The sequence below is a fragment of the Arachis ipaensis genome, chromosome B2 (genome assembly GCF_059453495.1).
Source record: "Arachis ipaensis isolate K30076 ecotype BB chromosome B2, ASM5945349v1, whole genome shotgun sequence".
Lineage (NCBI taxonomy): Eukaryota > Viridiplantae > Streptophyta > Magnoliopsida > Fabales > Fabaceae > Arachis > Arachis ipaensis.
The window spans coordinates 81,257,923-81,274,572 of NC_142437.1; the positions used below are offsets into that span (position 1 = coordinate 81,257,923).

At 31.5% G+C, this 16,650-nt stretch overlaps 2 protein-coding genes across 3 annotated transcripts; one reads left to right on the forward strand and one right to left on the reverse strand.

Annotated features, from left to right (window-relative positions):
- Nucleotides 1–1,281: 1,281 nt before the first annotated feature.
- On the reverse strand, nt 1,282–1,824 carry LOC107627345 (uncharacterized). Its single transcript, XM_016330188.1, has one exon. It carries the CDS (start codon nt 1,822–1,824, stop codon nt 1,282–1,284), a length of 543 nt encoding a protein of 180 aa, XP_016185674.1.
- Nucleotides 1,825–2,872: 1,048 nt separating this feature from the next.
- Nucleotides 2,873–16,410, forward strand: LOC107625424 (calcium-transporting ATPase 4, plasma membrane-type). Of its 2 annotated transcripts, none has more exons than XM_088503405.1 (7): nt 2,873–3,367; nt 12,008–12,071; nt 12,160–14,102; nt 14,173–14,331; nt 14,508–14,679; nt 14,785–15,083; nt 15,917–16,410. In XM_088503405.1, exons 1-7 carry the CDS (start codon nt 3,191–3,193, stop codon nt 16,220–16,222), a joined length of 3,120 nt encoding a protein of 1,039 aa, XP_088359531.1. In that variant the 5' UTR covers nt 2,873–3,190; the 3' UTR covers nt 16,223–16,410. The 2 variants fall into 2 exon arrangements, with proteins under 2 accessions (XP_088359531.1, XP_088359532.1); XM_088503406.1 differs by lacking the exon at nt 2,873–3,367 and adding an exon at nt 11,422–11,634.
- Nucleotides 16,411–16,650: the final 240 nt, after the last annotated feature.

Genomic DNA, 16,650 nt, shown 5'->3' on the forward strand with positions numbered 1-16,650 from the left:
CTCTCCTTCACCAAATCCTCTCCTTGTCTTCGATTTGTCCACGTGAAAGGGCGCCCCACCATTCCAATATCCACTAATTTGTTACTGTCAATAAAATTAGTGAATGTTGCAATGGTGTTTGCTGATTTTTGGCCTCCACCCTCCTTTTCCGCTTGACTTTTTATAGTGTTAAAATCGCCTGCTATTACCACTTTTCCTTCCAGGTGTTGGCTCATTGTTGTAAGCTCCTCAAACTGAAAGGATTGAATTTGTTTCGAACAACTCAAATAGACACCAATGAACACCCATACCTCACTGCTTCCGACTTCCTTAATTTCGGCTGCCACAAAGAATTCTCCACTGCTAATAATTTGAACACTGATGCTGTCCTTCCAAGCTAGCACAAGTCCTCCTGCCACTCCTGCCGGGTTAACAATATGCCAGTTTTCGTAGCCGCATACCCGAAGTTTTGCTTCCACCTATCGAGATTGGTTCTTTGTTTCACTTATAAACACAATCTCGGGGGAGTGGGATTTACAGATCCCTTTTAAGGTGTGAATTGTCAGGGGTCTCCCCAAACTCCGACAATTCCAAACTATAGTTCTCATGGCGCCTTGGGTGCCATTTGTAGGCTGGCACCCTCCACCATCTGTTCAACTGCATTTTCATCCTCTGTTCTTACTTTCTTTGTAGATCCTTCTGCTATACCACTCATCAACCTTTTTTGGGTTCACTTTTAGTATCTGACTCTGCAGCACCTTGTCTTGCTAACCTTTTCCACTTCCTACCTTTCTCTGTGGTGAGACACTGCCCAATAGCGAATTGCATAAGCTGCCCTTCATCCTCCTTGGTATTGGACTGACCAGTTATGATAACCTCCATGCATTCTGTTCTAGAATTGGCTGATTGAGGTGACTCAGGTGCTGCCCTGTTACCAGTGTCTTGTGGTTTCAAACTTTGTTTCTCTTCTTGCATTGACATCCCTGTAAATTCTTCCAATAAGTAGTTTAAGACCGATTTTTTCTTACGTTGAGTGGCCTTATTCTGGTTTTGGGTTGAATTGTTGAATGTTTTTTCTCCTTCAGAGTAGATTCGCGTTCCCACTTGGCTGGCTTTAACCCATTCGCCAATGTCATCCTCTTTTACCATATCACTCTCTGTGTCCTTCAGCAGATCATGGCAGTTTTTCACCTCGTGCCCCAATTTTACGCAATAGGTACAGAACTTTCCAAGTCTCTCATAGCGCAGTGCCACTTCTACCTCCTTTTTATTAGGTCCTGCCACTATTAACTGATCTCTCACTTACCTGGCAACATCAATATTGATTTTGGTCTTCACAATTCTAGTTTCTCTGCCTCGCATCTGAAATTTACCTACCTCCAACACTGTGCCCAGTTTCTCTCCCAATTTACGTCCAACTTCGAGGGTTTTAAACGATTCTGGCAAACCCCAAAATTGAACCCAAACTGAAAAATTGGAAATAATATCTTCATCACAGTTCTGATCTTCCTTCCATCTCTTGACATGGAGCACATAATCTTTGAATAGCCATGGAGAACCACGTTCAACACGCAAGACATCCACTTCTTTATTAAAAAAGAATTGGAAGAAATTATCCCTTTTGTCACTCACGCTAAATCCTTCCGCGTTTCCCCATATAGCCTTTAAAGCATTCCCCATGGTTCCAATTGAGAAGGTTTTGGAAGCAAAGAGTCTGCCATAGAGGCTATTGGAGCAAGCGTTAATACCTTCTGATATGTCTGCCTCTTCTAGTAGAATCACATTCCTACCTCCTTTCCGGTTGTGTTCCTCGGTCCGATCTTCATCCCTTGTTGTCTCAGCCATGCAGATTACATAGACATGTATTGAGATTTAATTGACTTTGACAATGTAACTTTGATGGCAGTAGAAACTCCGTTAAAAAACCCTAGCACTGAAAAACTCTAACAGAGCACTAAAAAATCCTAACACTGGCAATTATTATGCGCAATTCCTACTTAGGGGCTTGTTGTATGTAAATCAAAACAATTATGTATTAATATATAATATATGTGTTTATATACACACTTGTTATACTTGTGTATTAATATATAATACAAGTGTGTATTAATATTCGAATTTTTATTATAAAAAAGAGTACTTAAAAGTTATCAATTTTTATATGTTATTTTTAAGTCAATAAATAAATATTAATTTTATTATAATAGTAAAAAATTATAACATACTAAAATAGAGTACTAAAAAAATATTATATAATATAAAAAATATACTAAAAAAATATATAAAAAATTAAATATATTTAAAAAGATAATAATTTAATATTATATTTTTTTAGTAATTATCTCTCTAAAAGTAATTTTAATTAATATTATCCAAACAATATTCATATTATTAAAATTAATTTTAGTATAGAATTACCAAAAATAAATTAATTTCAATTCCTTTTTATATACATTTGCACCCTAGTAAATCAAATTAACATAAATGCATTTATGTAGGTTGTAAATACTTGTAAATCAAACTATGTGCATTCCATTTATTGATTAACCCAATCAAAACAATCCCATTCGATTTATTAGGTGACTAATAACAAGGAGTAAATGGATACAAACTCATTCGATTTACTAGAATTGAATTGGTTTATTTCGTCTTATTATTGCATCATGTAAATTGAATAGGTCTAATTTATCTAATTGAGTACACTCAATTCGATTTATAATTAACACAACATTACAATATAAATCGATACACCCAATTTGATTTACTACCATAACTTGAAAATCGAATTTGCTTAGTTCGATTTATATAATTACATACATGGAGACATCCACATAATATTTTTTATATTTGAGTGTTTTATCCTAGCTGGACTCAAATTACTGGAATATAAAAAACTTTAATTTTCTTTTTCAAACATTTTGAAGATAAGCGACACCTAAGACCAATAACGCAATATTTCGTTACTACCTCTATCTCCCCTCGTAATGTCCAATTAATTAATTAACTTTGATTTTGTCCCTTATTTAACATTATTTCCTTCGACCTCCCTCCGCAAGGTTACCTTTTCTTTCCTTTTCCTTTAACTATATTCCTAACAAGTCAAGCAGAAAAACCACCCCACTCACTCACCGTACTACTGAAAACCACCCTAAAACATCGCGTTATTCTGCGAGGTTGGTTATTCAAACTGCGTGATTTGGATTTCACACCAATGGATAACTATTTGAAGGAGTTCGAATTGGAACCGAAGGATCGTTCCATCGAAGCACTAAGTAGATGGAGATCTGCGGTCTCAGCCTGGGTCATCAAGAATCGCCGCAGGAGGTTCCGCAATGTTGTAGATCTCGTTAAACTAACACTCGCCGAGGAGAAGAAGAAGAAAATACAGGTTCCATCTCTCTTTCTCTCTCTTAATGCACTTTCAGTTTGTGTTATTGTGTGCGATTTACGAGAACTAAACATTAGTTTTTTTATTTTTATTTTTATTTTTTATAGCTAGTTGAAATCTTATTTCAATTAGAAAACGAATCAAACACTAGTAAAGTAGGATAGATAGTTAGTTATGATTTATTAGGAACGTTGAAAAGAAGCTGGTGGAAAACGCTATGTTGTGATCCAACGTTTAAGTATAAACCATTTTTTCCTTTCTTTATAAAGCTGGATTTGTTTTTCAAATAAATAATTTAATTATTTTTTAAATATATAATTTATCACATGGTTTATTTCATTTACACTGATACATATTAAACAAGCTAATTATGAATTTTTAGGATGAATTAATATTTAAAAGGTTAGTGAAAGAGATTAAAATAAAAGATATATTTAAACAATTAATACTAAAAAAATACATAAAAAATTTTAGATTAAATTATATATCGATTTGGATTGAATTCGATCTATAATTTAATCTAAAATTTTTTATGTACTCTTTTTGAGTACTAAATTTAAACATATTCTTTGTTTTAATCTCTTTTACCAAATTTTTTAGTATTAATTACGCATTAAAAATTTGAATTATTTATATTATTTTAATTATAATTTTTTTATAATAATACATATATATCGTTGTTTACACAGCAAGATAATTATAAATGTATTTCGTTTATACTATAAATGAAATATGTATTTTTTTTTAATTCTAAATATCTCATTTACAAATTAGCATACAACAAAACTTGGCTTATTTAGTTTATAGTGTAAATGAGATACACTATAAACTAGATAAATCATGTAATGTAAATTAATAAATACGATATTAATTACATAATTTTGTAAATAAAATAATTAAATTATTTATTTAAAAAAAACTTATAAAATTACCAATACTAGTAAATGTTGGAAAATCCATCTATTTTACCTTTTTTTATGTTTATTTTTATTTTTTGTTTATAGGAGATATTTCATAGTTCTGGTTCTCTAGATGTAAGTGCCTTTAGATACAAACTACAAATCATATAAATGAATTGCAATTATGTTTTAATATTTTATTTTTATTAAAATATAAATTAATTTTTTATTAATTTTAATCAAATATTTTAAATATTTTTTATTATATAAAATATTTTAAATAATTTTTTATATTAATAATTAATAATACAAATTATTTTTAAATTAATTAACACTATTCATCGATGACTTCGACATTTTATCACTCTTACTCCTAAAGATACTGCTACAAAGAGAAGGAAATTAGGTTTTTCATTATTATTATTTTTTAAGAAGGAAATTAGTCTCCTTCTAACAGTGGATCCACTAGTTCAGGGTTGCACCTTTAAACAAAAAAAAGTTGTCATAGTGGTTGAACCACAGGGTATTAGAGAATCGATTGCTAGAGAGAATTTTAGATATTAGCTTTTTATTTGTGAGCAGGAGTGGGAGGATAACGTGAGGTTTATTTCTGTTTGACTAAATATCCAAGTTGCGGAGACTCTGATCAATATTCATTGGCATTAATATTGATGGTCCATACTCCATACTCGGTCCCCTGGCCTGTTACGTTATTTTTAGAAACGGTTCTGCTACATGATACCCATATCCTTCTATGCGGAATGCTAAAGTTTAAAAGAAAAGTTTATTTGTGAAAAGACAAACCTAGCTGAACCTCGTCCATATTTTCATGAAAAAGATAAGGTTCTTAGGAATTTTTATTTTTTAATTTTTAAAAGACAATAAGAAAATACAAATACAAGTCGAACACCTAATGATGCATTAGACTTCACCATTCTCAAAGGTTATTAGGGTACTCAAAACATAATAATAATAATAATAATAATAATAATAATAATAATATTATTATTATTATTATTATTATTATTATAATAGTTGCAAAATCATCGTTAAAGTATATAGCAAAATAATATAACAACAACAAATAACAAAACTTTGTCTTATTAAATGGGATGAGCTACATGAATTAAACAACACCATTAAAATCTATATGTATAATGTCTATAAAAAGACAGTTTATATATAAATTTTATTTGACCACTTCATAAATAATTTTTTTAAGTCTCCATTGACTTTTTATCCATTATCTATCTTCTATTTTATCTATTTTTTTTACTAGATGTTTTGTCAATTTTTTTTTACATGTCAAAACTACACGAGATATTAAAAGAATATCTTTAGTGATTTGGTTAGAAAAAATTTTCAGAGTAAAAGAAAATTAAGTCTTTGCCAAAATGCAATAAATAAATAGAGAACAGGAAAATCTTCGATGTTGACGTCAAAATCCAGTATCCACTACTAAGTACCAAGTCACTGACCCACTTTGCGGATTTATATATCTGTTGGGGGTCATTGCTGTTGCTTTTGCAGTGGTGACTGGTGAGTAAGCCAATATATATATAATGTAATAACTAGTCATTATAACTTAATAAAATTGTCTACATAGTATTATTTTCAATAATGTTATTTTAAATATTTATTTAAAGGTGTTCTTTCATCTTCGTCATTTATATGCTTGATAAATATGAATGCATCTTGCCATTTTGTATGTGTTATAGACAAATAAATTATTTTCATTTTCTAGCATGACTTGATTTATAATTAAAATGTGACTTCCCTAGTTCCCTAAGCCACATAAATTTGTAACAGATACACGTAGCGATTCTATCTCATTGATTTTTATTTTATTTTATGTTCTTAATTTTGAGTTCACATTTTGCTCTTTAAAAATATGAACATTTTTGGGGATTTTTATAATTTTAAAATAATTAAAATAATATCATATTTAGATATATAAAAAAATTTTTACATGTATGTGATGTATCACATATTTGTAAACTTGATAAATAACGAAAAATTCTCTCTTATTTAGTTTGATATGCAGAAGTTTGTTTTTGTCATTGTCTCGTTTCCAAATAAAATACGTTATAGAAACTTGTTTTTTTTTTTTGTTATCATTTTTGTACACAAGAAATGTGATACATTTATAATGTATATTTATCTAAAACATATAAAAATGTAAGTATTTTAATTAAAAAATTTTTATTGTAATAATAACAAATAATATGCATAACATATTATTTTAGATTACATATGTAGTATTTTACATCCAGTACACTTTTTTATTTCAAAATTAAATTAAATGTTTAGATCCAACAAATGATAATCACAATATAATTTAATCTTATATTTAGTGTAGTACAATAAAAAAAAAAAAGTCTCATAAAAATTCGTACAATAATTGGAAGTTTCTATTTTCTAAATGAATTAAATTTTTTGTTTCAAAAACATGTAGAAATAAATTTGTAATCTTATTTTTTAAATTTTTTCTCTCTTCAATTGTTTTTGCTTTTCTCATAAAATGCAGAATTACTGTTTATTTTTTACTTCTGTTGTTTTAGAAACATAAAAAAATTACTCAAAATATAATATAAGTATTTAACTTTAAAAAATTATAAAAAATAAAATTATTAAAATGATAAAATAATAATGTCTTCATCTCCTGATTTAATGTCTTATTTTTAAATAGGACTGCACATGGATTGGATAATATCTGCGGTAATTATCCGCATCCGATCCGAATCTTGTGGATATTATCTGATCCGCAGAGCCATCGGATCGGATCAGATTTGATCCGCACTATAGTAGGATCGGATTGTGGATTTAGCAGTGATATCTGCAGATCCGATCCATAAATCCGCATATCCACACGTCTCATATAAATAGCATAGTTTAAGAAAGTAAACCCTAATGTGATATGAATTTTAATGTGTTATTTTATGAATTTTATGATATCTTGTTTTTAATTTTTTATGTTGTACTTCAACTTAGAATAATTAAACTTAAATCTTGTGTTATTATTTTTTTTTTGTTATTCAAAAAAATTTTTATTGATAATATTTTAGGAGTAAATAAACTTAAATAGGTGAAAAATAAATTTTATGGGTATTTTTTTGTAAAAATAATTAAATAGAATCTTAAAATAGTTTTTTTTTAATTATGCGGATCGGATTAGATTTGGCCTAAAAAGATACGGATATCATATCTGATCCAATCCGATGAATACAATGCGAATCGGATAGAATTTTAGACTATATCCGGTCCGATCTGATCTGTGTTCAACCCTATTTTTAAAAGAAAAAGAGTTAGAGAACCATCGATTTTAGTTTATAAACTAACTTTTTGAGTCAGTAACCCAACAACTTTAATTTAGCAGGCCAATGTCATATTTTTATCCAATACTTACTCTTTTCAAAAGTATTTAAAATGAATATTTTAACCTTGACCAAAAAAAAAAAAAAAATGAATATTTTAACAAACCAAACATACTAAGATTCTCTGTACATAATTTGAGGAAAACCATCTTTTAATATGTTAACCTATTTTTTATTAGTAAATACTTATATGTATTTATTTTTATATAAAATTAATAATAAAAAATTATTAAATAATTTAACAGATTTAATTAAATTATTATTTAATTATTCTCTCAATTATTAATTTTATACGAAAATAACTGCGTATTAATTTTTCGTAACTAGATTAGAACTGAGAATCTCATACATACTGTTCAAACCATTTTATTTTTAGACTAATCGGTGTCTGTATTCTATTATTTAACTCTTTTTCCTCGGGTGTAGTATTATTTTACCTTGCTTTCTAAATGCTTAATATAATTCAGGCATCTCTCGATGAATGAGTGAGATAATTGCATAGTCACGCTCTATGTCACGTTTGGTCATAGATCTCAAAGTATAAAATACACAAAAGTCAGATGAGATGGACCAATTATATACAGAAGGAAACGAATATGGTGACGGAATGTATTTTATATTCAATGGCCGGCTAGTCGGCAGTTAAAAGAGGGATGCGATCAGTGCACCTGGTCGATTATATTGAAATCTAAGATAGATTCTTGATAAGTGATAATAGAACACCTATGCCAGTTAGTCATAGAAAAATGAACGACAGGGGACTAGTGGCATTAGTATATTATCTGCAATCTATTATAATATTATTCTACCATGCTCACTATTATCATAACGCTGACTTTCTCTTTACCAGCAATTGAGATTTGAGACCTGAATGCTGAAACACTCTCTTTTAATAGAAAAAATATAGAAAGATAACGATAATAATAAACAATGTTAACAATAGAATAATAAATAAAAATTAAAATTATAAATTAAATAATTAATTAATTATTAATAATTTTAAATTTTAAAATTTAAAAAATAAAAATTTTAAATTAAACCAAATCACTGTTTGCATCCAATATCACCCTAACCTCCCTTCTCCAATCACGAACTTCGATCAGAATAACTCAGTTGCCGCTTCACTTTCTAGCTCTCCAGACTCCATCGCCACCGCCAAGCCTTCAGCTGGCGCTGTCCAATACTTATTTACAATGCTCGTAGGTATGCATAAAAAAAAAAGTTAACTATCAAATTAATAATTTATATTAAAACAAAAAAATATATATTAAAAATAAATTAAATAATATATATAAACTGATATATCGATTAATTTTTTATGTACCCATATTGCCTCTTATTCTTAGATTTAAAATAAATAAGGAAAAAAACAATGAAAGGTTTTTTATGTTTTTCTTTTCTATTTTCTATTAAAATAATTTATTTTGTAATTAGTATATTTTACATTATTGCAATAATTTATTAGAAATAAAGATATAAATTAAATTAAAATTGATAAAAAAATTCTCCCAATTTGGTGAAACTTGAAAAATAAGAACGTTAAGATTTATGATTGAGTTTGAATCCTCTAAAACTCCTATCCTCCAAAACTCTCTGAAACAAAATTTGTGAAAATACCATAGGTCTACAACCGTAATGAGAGAGACGAAGTATTGAAAGTTGTATTTAAGCTGTCTCTTGAGTTTATGTTTTTCCTCTTAAAAAAAAAAAAAAATTATCAAACTACAAAATTTTGGAAACAGTTACAGATAATTGACAAACTTTACAATTTAATTTTTATCATTGCGCATAACTGGTTGCAGACTTACTGTTGATTAGATAAAAAAAAGAAAAAATGACAACAATCTGAATTTGAATTTAGAAGACAAAAGACCAGTAAGAATAAGTGCTCAAATCCAAAGAAGCATACATGACTACATGAGTCATTTTATTTCCTGGTATTCACAATTGTATTGTGGTCTCTGGGATTGCCAAATTAAAGTAATTATAGTAATATCCCTGTGACTTTTTAGATGACTTCAATCGAACATATACTGAAATTTGTCCACTAGGCCGAAAATTGACCAATTTTTACTCTAAAATAAAAGCACTTTGTTCATCGTTGTCCCTGAATTTCTATCTTTAAAAAGTTACTAGGGTTAATAGTTAAATTAGTTCTTGAAAAAATAAGATATTTTTAAATTCATCATTAAAATTTTTTTTTAATCACATTGGTCCTTAAAAAATTACGAATTAATCATATTCGTCCTCTAGTCATTCCATTAACAATTTTCTTCAAAGATTAATATTGTAAAACGTTAATTAATAACATATATAATACTTGATATATCTAATTAGATATTGACCAAATATGTTTATGAAAGTTTATTAATTTAGTCATTTTCTTCAATTACAAAATACTTATTCCTAATATGATCTAGTGACTAAATTGATAGATTTTCGTAAATATATTTAGTCAACATCTAATTGAACATGTTATGTATCATGTATACTATCAGTTAACATTTCACATTATCAATTATTGACAAAAATTATGAGTGTTATAACTGAAGGACAGATATGATTAATTCGTAATTTTTAAAAGACCAATTTGATTGAAAAAATATTTTAAGGACTAATTTGACTATTAATTCAAAACTAAAAGAGGAAAATACCAATAACTATATACAACAATACTAAAACCAAAGACATTCTTCTAGTTTTCATATAAGTATGCCAAGGATAGGAACGGTTGAGGTGTTAAATACTTACTTCCACTAGCCCTTGGATACTTATTCTTTAAGGTAGGAGTGTGCATGGGTCGGGTGAAAACCGGATTTGATATGACCTAAATTCGACCTGAAATATATATCGGGCCTATTTATTAGACCCGAACCCGGCCTTAAACCCGATGAAACCTATACACTTTCGGGCCACGATTATACTGGGTAAAAATCGGGTGAAAACTGGGCCGTTAACATTACATTACCTTGATACCTTCTTATAAGCTAGCATGTGAAAATATCCAAATTTCCAATACTCCAATTATTATTTGACATGGTAAAATTCACTTAGAAAAATATAACAAGAACCAACTTTTCTCTAAAATTAAACCATAATCATAATCAATACTAATATTGTCTAATAGCAACAAATATTTAAATCAATATAAATAACACAATATTATGCATTAGTCTAAAATCTTATGCATTTTAAACATAATACATTAACTTATAGTCTTATAATAACTAATAATACAAAATATTAAGATTTACAATACTTAAATTCCACATAAGAATAGCTATCATCTATCACTAATAACACAAAATATTAATTATGTATGATGACCGGGCCACTGGGCCGACTTCGGGTAACCCGAATCATGACCCAGACCCGACCCGAAATAATGACCGGGTCTATTTTTGAGACCCCTACCCGGTGAAATCACACCAAAATAGCCCCTAAAGTGTTCAGGGCCGGATCGGGTCTTCGGGCCGGGCCGGGCCATGCACACCCCTACCTCAAGGTTATAAAACATTAAACTTTTGGGAGGAGCATTGGAGAAAGGTCTTCTCTTTTAATCTACCATTATGGGAGTCTCTTACTTCAAGAAATTCTGGTTTCCATAATATTCCCTAACCCCACAAGACAAGCACTAATCCATTGCATATCGGAGGTCCATTTAAGAGTTTGTCTTTAGTCAAAGAATTGCTGCATGTACAAGGCAGGATTCGAATCCCAACACTTGTTTAAGTTAACTAGTGAGCTAACTACTAAATCAACCTAACTAGGTTTACTTCAAGGAATTTGATCATTAGCATATCTCATGTTCTCTGAGAGGTAAATCAGTGTGTTGACATGCTTATCTTGATCAGCTTAAACTTAGAGTCGGATGATTTCTTTTGTGGAAGCTGCTCCAAGAATGGAGGATATGGGAGTAACATTCTCCCGTAACCTTTTTTTTTTTTTTTTATTGACATTTTACCAAAAGAAAAATCTAGTCTCTTGATAAGAGGTAAAATGGTGTTGCCAAAACAACACATTCGAATAGTGTAATTTTTGCAATTTCCATACAAAGTATATATGCAAAATTTTCTATTTGTATTTGCTCATACCTTGCATTCATCCTTGTATGGTAGCTCTCCTCTGTGCCTCTTTCTCTAGAGCATGCTCTTGCTTCAATGATGTACTTCCTTGCAAAATGACCTCTATTGATAGAGAGATTGCTTTGAATATTGAACTTAAAAAGATTTTCGTGTGTTGAATTTTTACCCCCTACTTTAATCCTTCAGCTTCAAATGCATTATCCTCTCAATTTTTTCTCATTTGATGAAGCTGGAACCCCATAGATTCGTAGTAAATGCTGACCATATTATCTTTATTTACAGCATAAACTAAGGAGCATTCGGGTTGCTGTCCATGTTCATCGGGCAAAAGATCTTTTAAAGAATGGTGTGCTTCTAACATAATCATTGTTTTAGAATGGTTTACATACTGCTTGCACATTTTCTAAATTTTTTCAGTTCTCTTAAACATACAGCTATTAGTTCAGCAGTTGAATACGAGCTATCGGAAAAGACAAGAGAATCTGGTTTCAGAATTGAACCAGATGATATAGCAACGCTTGTTTCTGCCCATGATCTAAAGAATTTTAAAAAAATTGGCGGAGCTGAAGGGATTGCGAGGAAACTCTCAGTCTCCGTGAACGATGGCGTTAGCCAAGATAGTATACATAACAGGCAACAAATTTATGGACTTAACCACTACACGGAGAGACCTTCAAAATCTTTCTTGATGTTTGTTTGGGAGGCATTGCATGACTTAACACTAATCATTCTCATAGTTTGTGCTCTAGTTTCTATAGCTATAGGGCTTCCCACTGAAGGATGGCCAAAGGGTGTTTATGATGGTCTTGGTATCATACTTAGTGTGTTTTTGGTTGTTACTGTTACTGCTATTAGTGACTACCAGCAATCCTTGCAATTCAGGGATTTGGACAAAGAGAAGAAAAAGCTCTTTGTCCAGGTGACCAGGGATGGGAAGAGACAGAAGGTTTCTATCTACGATTTGGTAGTCGGAGATATTGTCCATTTGTCAACTGGTGATCAAGTTCCAGCTGATGGAGTTTTTGTAACTGGATACTCATTACTAATTGATGAATCAAGTTTGTCAGGTGAGAGTGAACCAGTAAATATAGATGAACAAAAACCTTTTCTTCTTGCGGGAACCAAAGTGCAGGATGGTCAGGGAAAGATGATAGTTACAACAGTTGGCATGAGGACTGAATGGGGGAAGTTGATGGAAACTTTAAGCGAGGGAGGTGAGGAGGAGACTCCATTGCAAGTGAAATTGCATGGAGTTGCAACAATTATTGGTAAAATCGGGTTGGCTTTTGCCGTGTTGACATTTATCGTGTTGACAATAAGGTTTCTTGTTGAGAAAGCAGTCTCTGGTGACTTTGGTAGTTGGTCTATGAATGATGCAATGAAACTGCTGGACTACTTTGCTATTGCAGTGACCATAATAGTTGTCGCAATTCCGGAAGGATTACCATTAGCTGTGACACTTAGTCTTGCTTTTGCAATGAAAAAATTAATGAATGACAAGGCACTTGTGAGACATCTTTCGGCATGTGAGACTATGGGTTCTGCAAGTTGCATTTGCACAGATAAGACAGGAACATTGACCACTAACCATATGGTTGTGAACAAGATTTGGGTATGCGAAAAAGTGGCCGAGATCAAAGGTAGTGAGAGTGCAGAGAAGCTGAAAACAGAGATACCTGAGGAAGTAATGAGCATCCTTTTGCAGGCTATATTTCAAAATACATCTTCTGAAGTAGTTAAGGATGAAACCGGAAATAACACAATATTGGGAACACCAACAGAATCAGCATTGTTGGAATTTGGTTTGCTCACAGGTGGTGATTTTGATGCACAGCGCAGTACCTATAAGATAATTAAGGTTGAGCCTTTCAATTCAGTTCGGAAGAAGATGTCTGTGCTTGTGAGTCTTCCTAATGGAGGGGTCAGAGCTCTCTGCAAAGGAGCATCAGAAATAATACTAAGAATGTGTGACAAAATCATTGATTCTAATGGAAATGCTGCTGATCTTCCTGAAGAACAGGCGAATAAAGTTAACGATGTCATAAACGATTTTGCCTCTGAAGCTCTGAGAACTCTTTGTTTGGCTGTTAAAGATATAGACGCAACAGAAGGGGAAAACAGTATCCCTGATCATGGCTATACTCTGATAGCAATTGTAGGAATCAAGGATCCTGTGCGGCCTGGGGTCAGGGAAGCTGTTCAAACTTGTTTAGCAGCTGGAATAACCGTCCGTATGGTGACCGGTGATAACATAAATACAGCTAGAGCCATAGCTAAAGAATGTGGTATACTCATCGAGGGTGGTGTAGCTGTAGAAGGACCAGAGTTTCGAAACTTGTCGCCAGAGCAAATGAGAGATATCATACCAAATATTCAGGTTGTGCTCTTGTTCAAAGATACTGCAACTTTCGATTCTTATTTTATGTTCTTAACATGGTTTCCTTCAGGTAATGGCACGTTCCCTACCGCTTGACAAGCACACCTTAGTATCCAATTTGAGGAATATGTTTGGTGAGGTTGTAGCTGTAACTGGTGATGGAACCAATGATGCTCCTGCACTGCATGAGGCAGACATTGGACTTGCCATGGGGATCGCTGGAACTGAGGTTTGTTTCTATTTTTTTGAAAAAGACATGATAAACTCTTCTAAATGAAATTCTCACTCACAAATATTGAATTATCCTTGACTTGAATTTTCTGTCATTTTATATTATTGTCTGTTATACGTTACCAAATTCTAATGCTATTTCATTCTGTCTGTTTCAAATCATACCTCATGCAGGTTGCCAAAGAAAATGCTGATGTGATTATAATGGATGATAACTTCACTACTATCGTTAACGTGGCCAAATGGGGACGTGCCATATACATAAACATACAAAAATTTGTGCAGTTTCAGCTAACTGTAAATATTGTTGCTCTGGTTATCAACTTTGTTTCTGCATGCATCACTGGTTTGTTGGACTTACGGAAGTTTTTATTTTCCGTTCAAATTTTATTGTATCTCCTTCAAGGAACATAAATTATTACTATTATTATTTTTTGCTCTTTATTTTCAGGATCTGCACCACTCACAGCTGTTCAGTTGCTTTGGGTAAATTTGATTATGGACACATTGGGTGCATTGGCTCTGGCTACTGAGCCTCCCAATGATGGACTAATGGAAAGACCCCCGGTTGGAAGAAAAGCAAGTTTTATCACCAAACCAATGTGGAGGAACATCTTTGGTCAGAGTTTGTATCAATTGATTGTCCTTGCACTTCTCAATTTTGATGGGAAGAGGCTACTGGGACTTACTGGTTCAGATGCAACTCAAGTGCTCAACACTTTGATCTTCAACTCCTTTGTATTTTGCCAGGTATATATCAGATAGGAATTTCTTTGGTGAAAAGTAAAATTAGGTGAGGAGTGAAGGATTTTACTAGATTTATAAAGAACATGTGCAATATAATTTTTTTTTTGGTGGGTTTTTTCTTAATAAAGAATCAATATCCACCCATATCGGATGCACTGTAAGATACTAGAGGGGTTTTTTGTTAGAGGGAAGTAAATGATTGGATTGGGGTAAAAAAGTGGTCAAAAGTTTTATGGATGAGTTTGAATGAAAGTTTTGATGGAGTTTTAATGAAAACTTTTTTAATCCCAACCAAATATACTTGTATCACTGAATATTTAGATTGCAAGGTAGATGTGGTGAAGTCTTGATCCAAATTATAGCTGATAAGTTTTCAAAAAGAAAATTGACTTTTGAATACTCCAAGTTCTTTTATACTCTATCACCTTTGGGTTTTGTTGTTCCTAATTCCAATGCTTAAACTTTCATTTCAATCTTAAATTATGTATCAATGAACACCCTTCTTTTGTGTTTACAAATAACTAACCACTTTGGAAAACTATGACATTATTAACAATAGATTACCCAAATTTCGGTTCATAATGTATTTTTGTACTAAAATACTTGGGGTATATGTTTGGCTTGGGGGGCGGGGGGGGGGGGTAAAAGTGTAAAAGTGTGGATAAATTTGTATTTAAATGACTTTAATGTATAAAATTTACCTTGCTTTTATCTTCCAATCATACATACCCTTAGCATGTTTCATAACTTCACCATTTAGCCTGAAATACTTGATATATTTAAGAATTGAATATAACTTGTTAATTCATTTTGCCATTATCTCTTTCTTTTGCAAGGTATTCAATGAGATAAACAGCAGAGAAATTGAAAAGATAAACATATTCAGAGGCATGTTCGACAGCAAGATATTCTTTGCTGTCATTTTCTCGACAGTGGCATTTCAAGCAATCATAGTCGAGTTCCTGGGAACCTTTGCGAGCACGGTACCTCTGAACTGGCAGCACTGGTTGCTCAGTGTGTTAATTGGAGCAGTCAGCATGCCCATATCTGCTATTCTCAAGTGCATTCCAGTTGAAAGAGACACAACTACAAAGCACCATGATGGTTATGAAGCACTTCCTTCTGGTCCGGAGCTTGCTTAATTTTTTTCCTCTTTCTTTATTTCTTTTGGCAAACATGGATTAAATTTTGAGCCTATTATGACATACAATTGCACTCTACGCAAACAAATCTCTCAAGGAAAAAAACAAAAAAGGGTGTGTGTTATTGGGGGGAAATGAAAACAATTTTGAATGGAAAACAATAAAGCGGTATGCAATAGTTCATCCAATGGTTGCTATCTTTCTGCTTTGGATGCTCAAAGCTTAGTAAAAAAAGATAGAAAGAAAAAAGGGTTCGTCCAATGTGCAAAAGGAGGGCTAGTTGATTTCGGACACATTTGATATATCAATTATTTAAATTATTGGACATTTCACATTGAAATTTTATGAGGCAACTATACATTCTAGAGAGAAGTTTGAGAGAACTGATCTATACCTTTGTATTTTTTAAGTATTATAGAAGCATAAAA

Excerpts from the sequence above, each read along its gene's own strand:
- LOC107627345 (XM_016330188.1), bottom strand. The coding sequence starts at position 1,824 with ATGGCTGAGACAACAAGGGATGAAGATCGGACCGAGGAACACAACCGG.
- LOC107625424 (XM_088503405.1), top strand. The coding sequence starts at position 3,191 with ATGGATAACTATTTGAAGGAGTTCGAATTGGAACCGAAGGATCGTTCC. Across the intron at positions 3,368-12,007 it reads AGAAGAAGAAGAAAATACAG|CATAAACTAAGGAGCATTCG; the intron begins GTTCCATCTCTC and ends CTTTATTTACAG. Across the intron at positions 14,332-14,507 it reads TGGGGATCGCTGGAACTGAG|GTTGCCAAAGAAAATGCTGA; the intron begins GTTTGTTTCTAT and ends TACCTCATGCAG.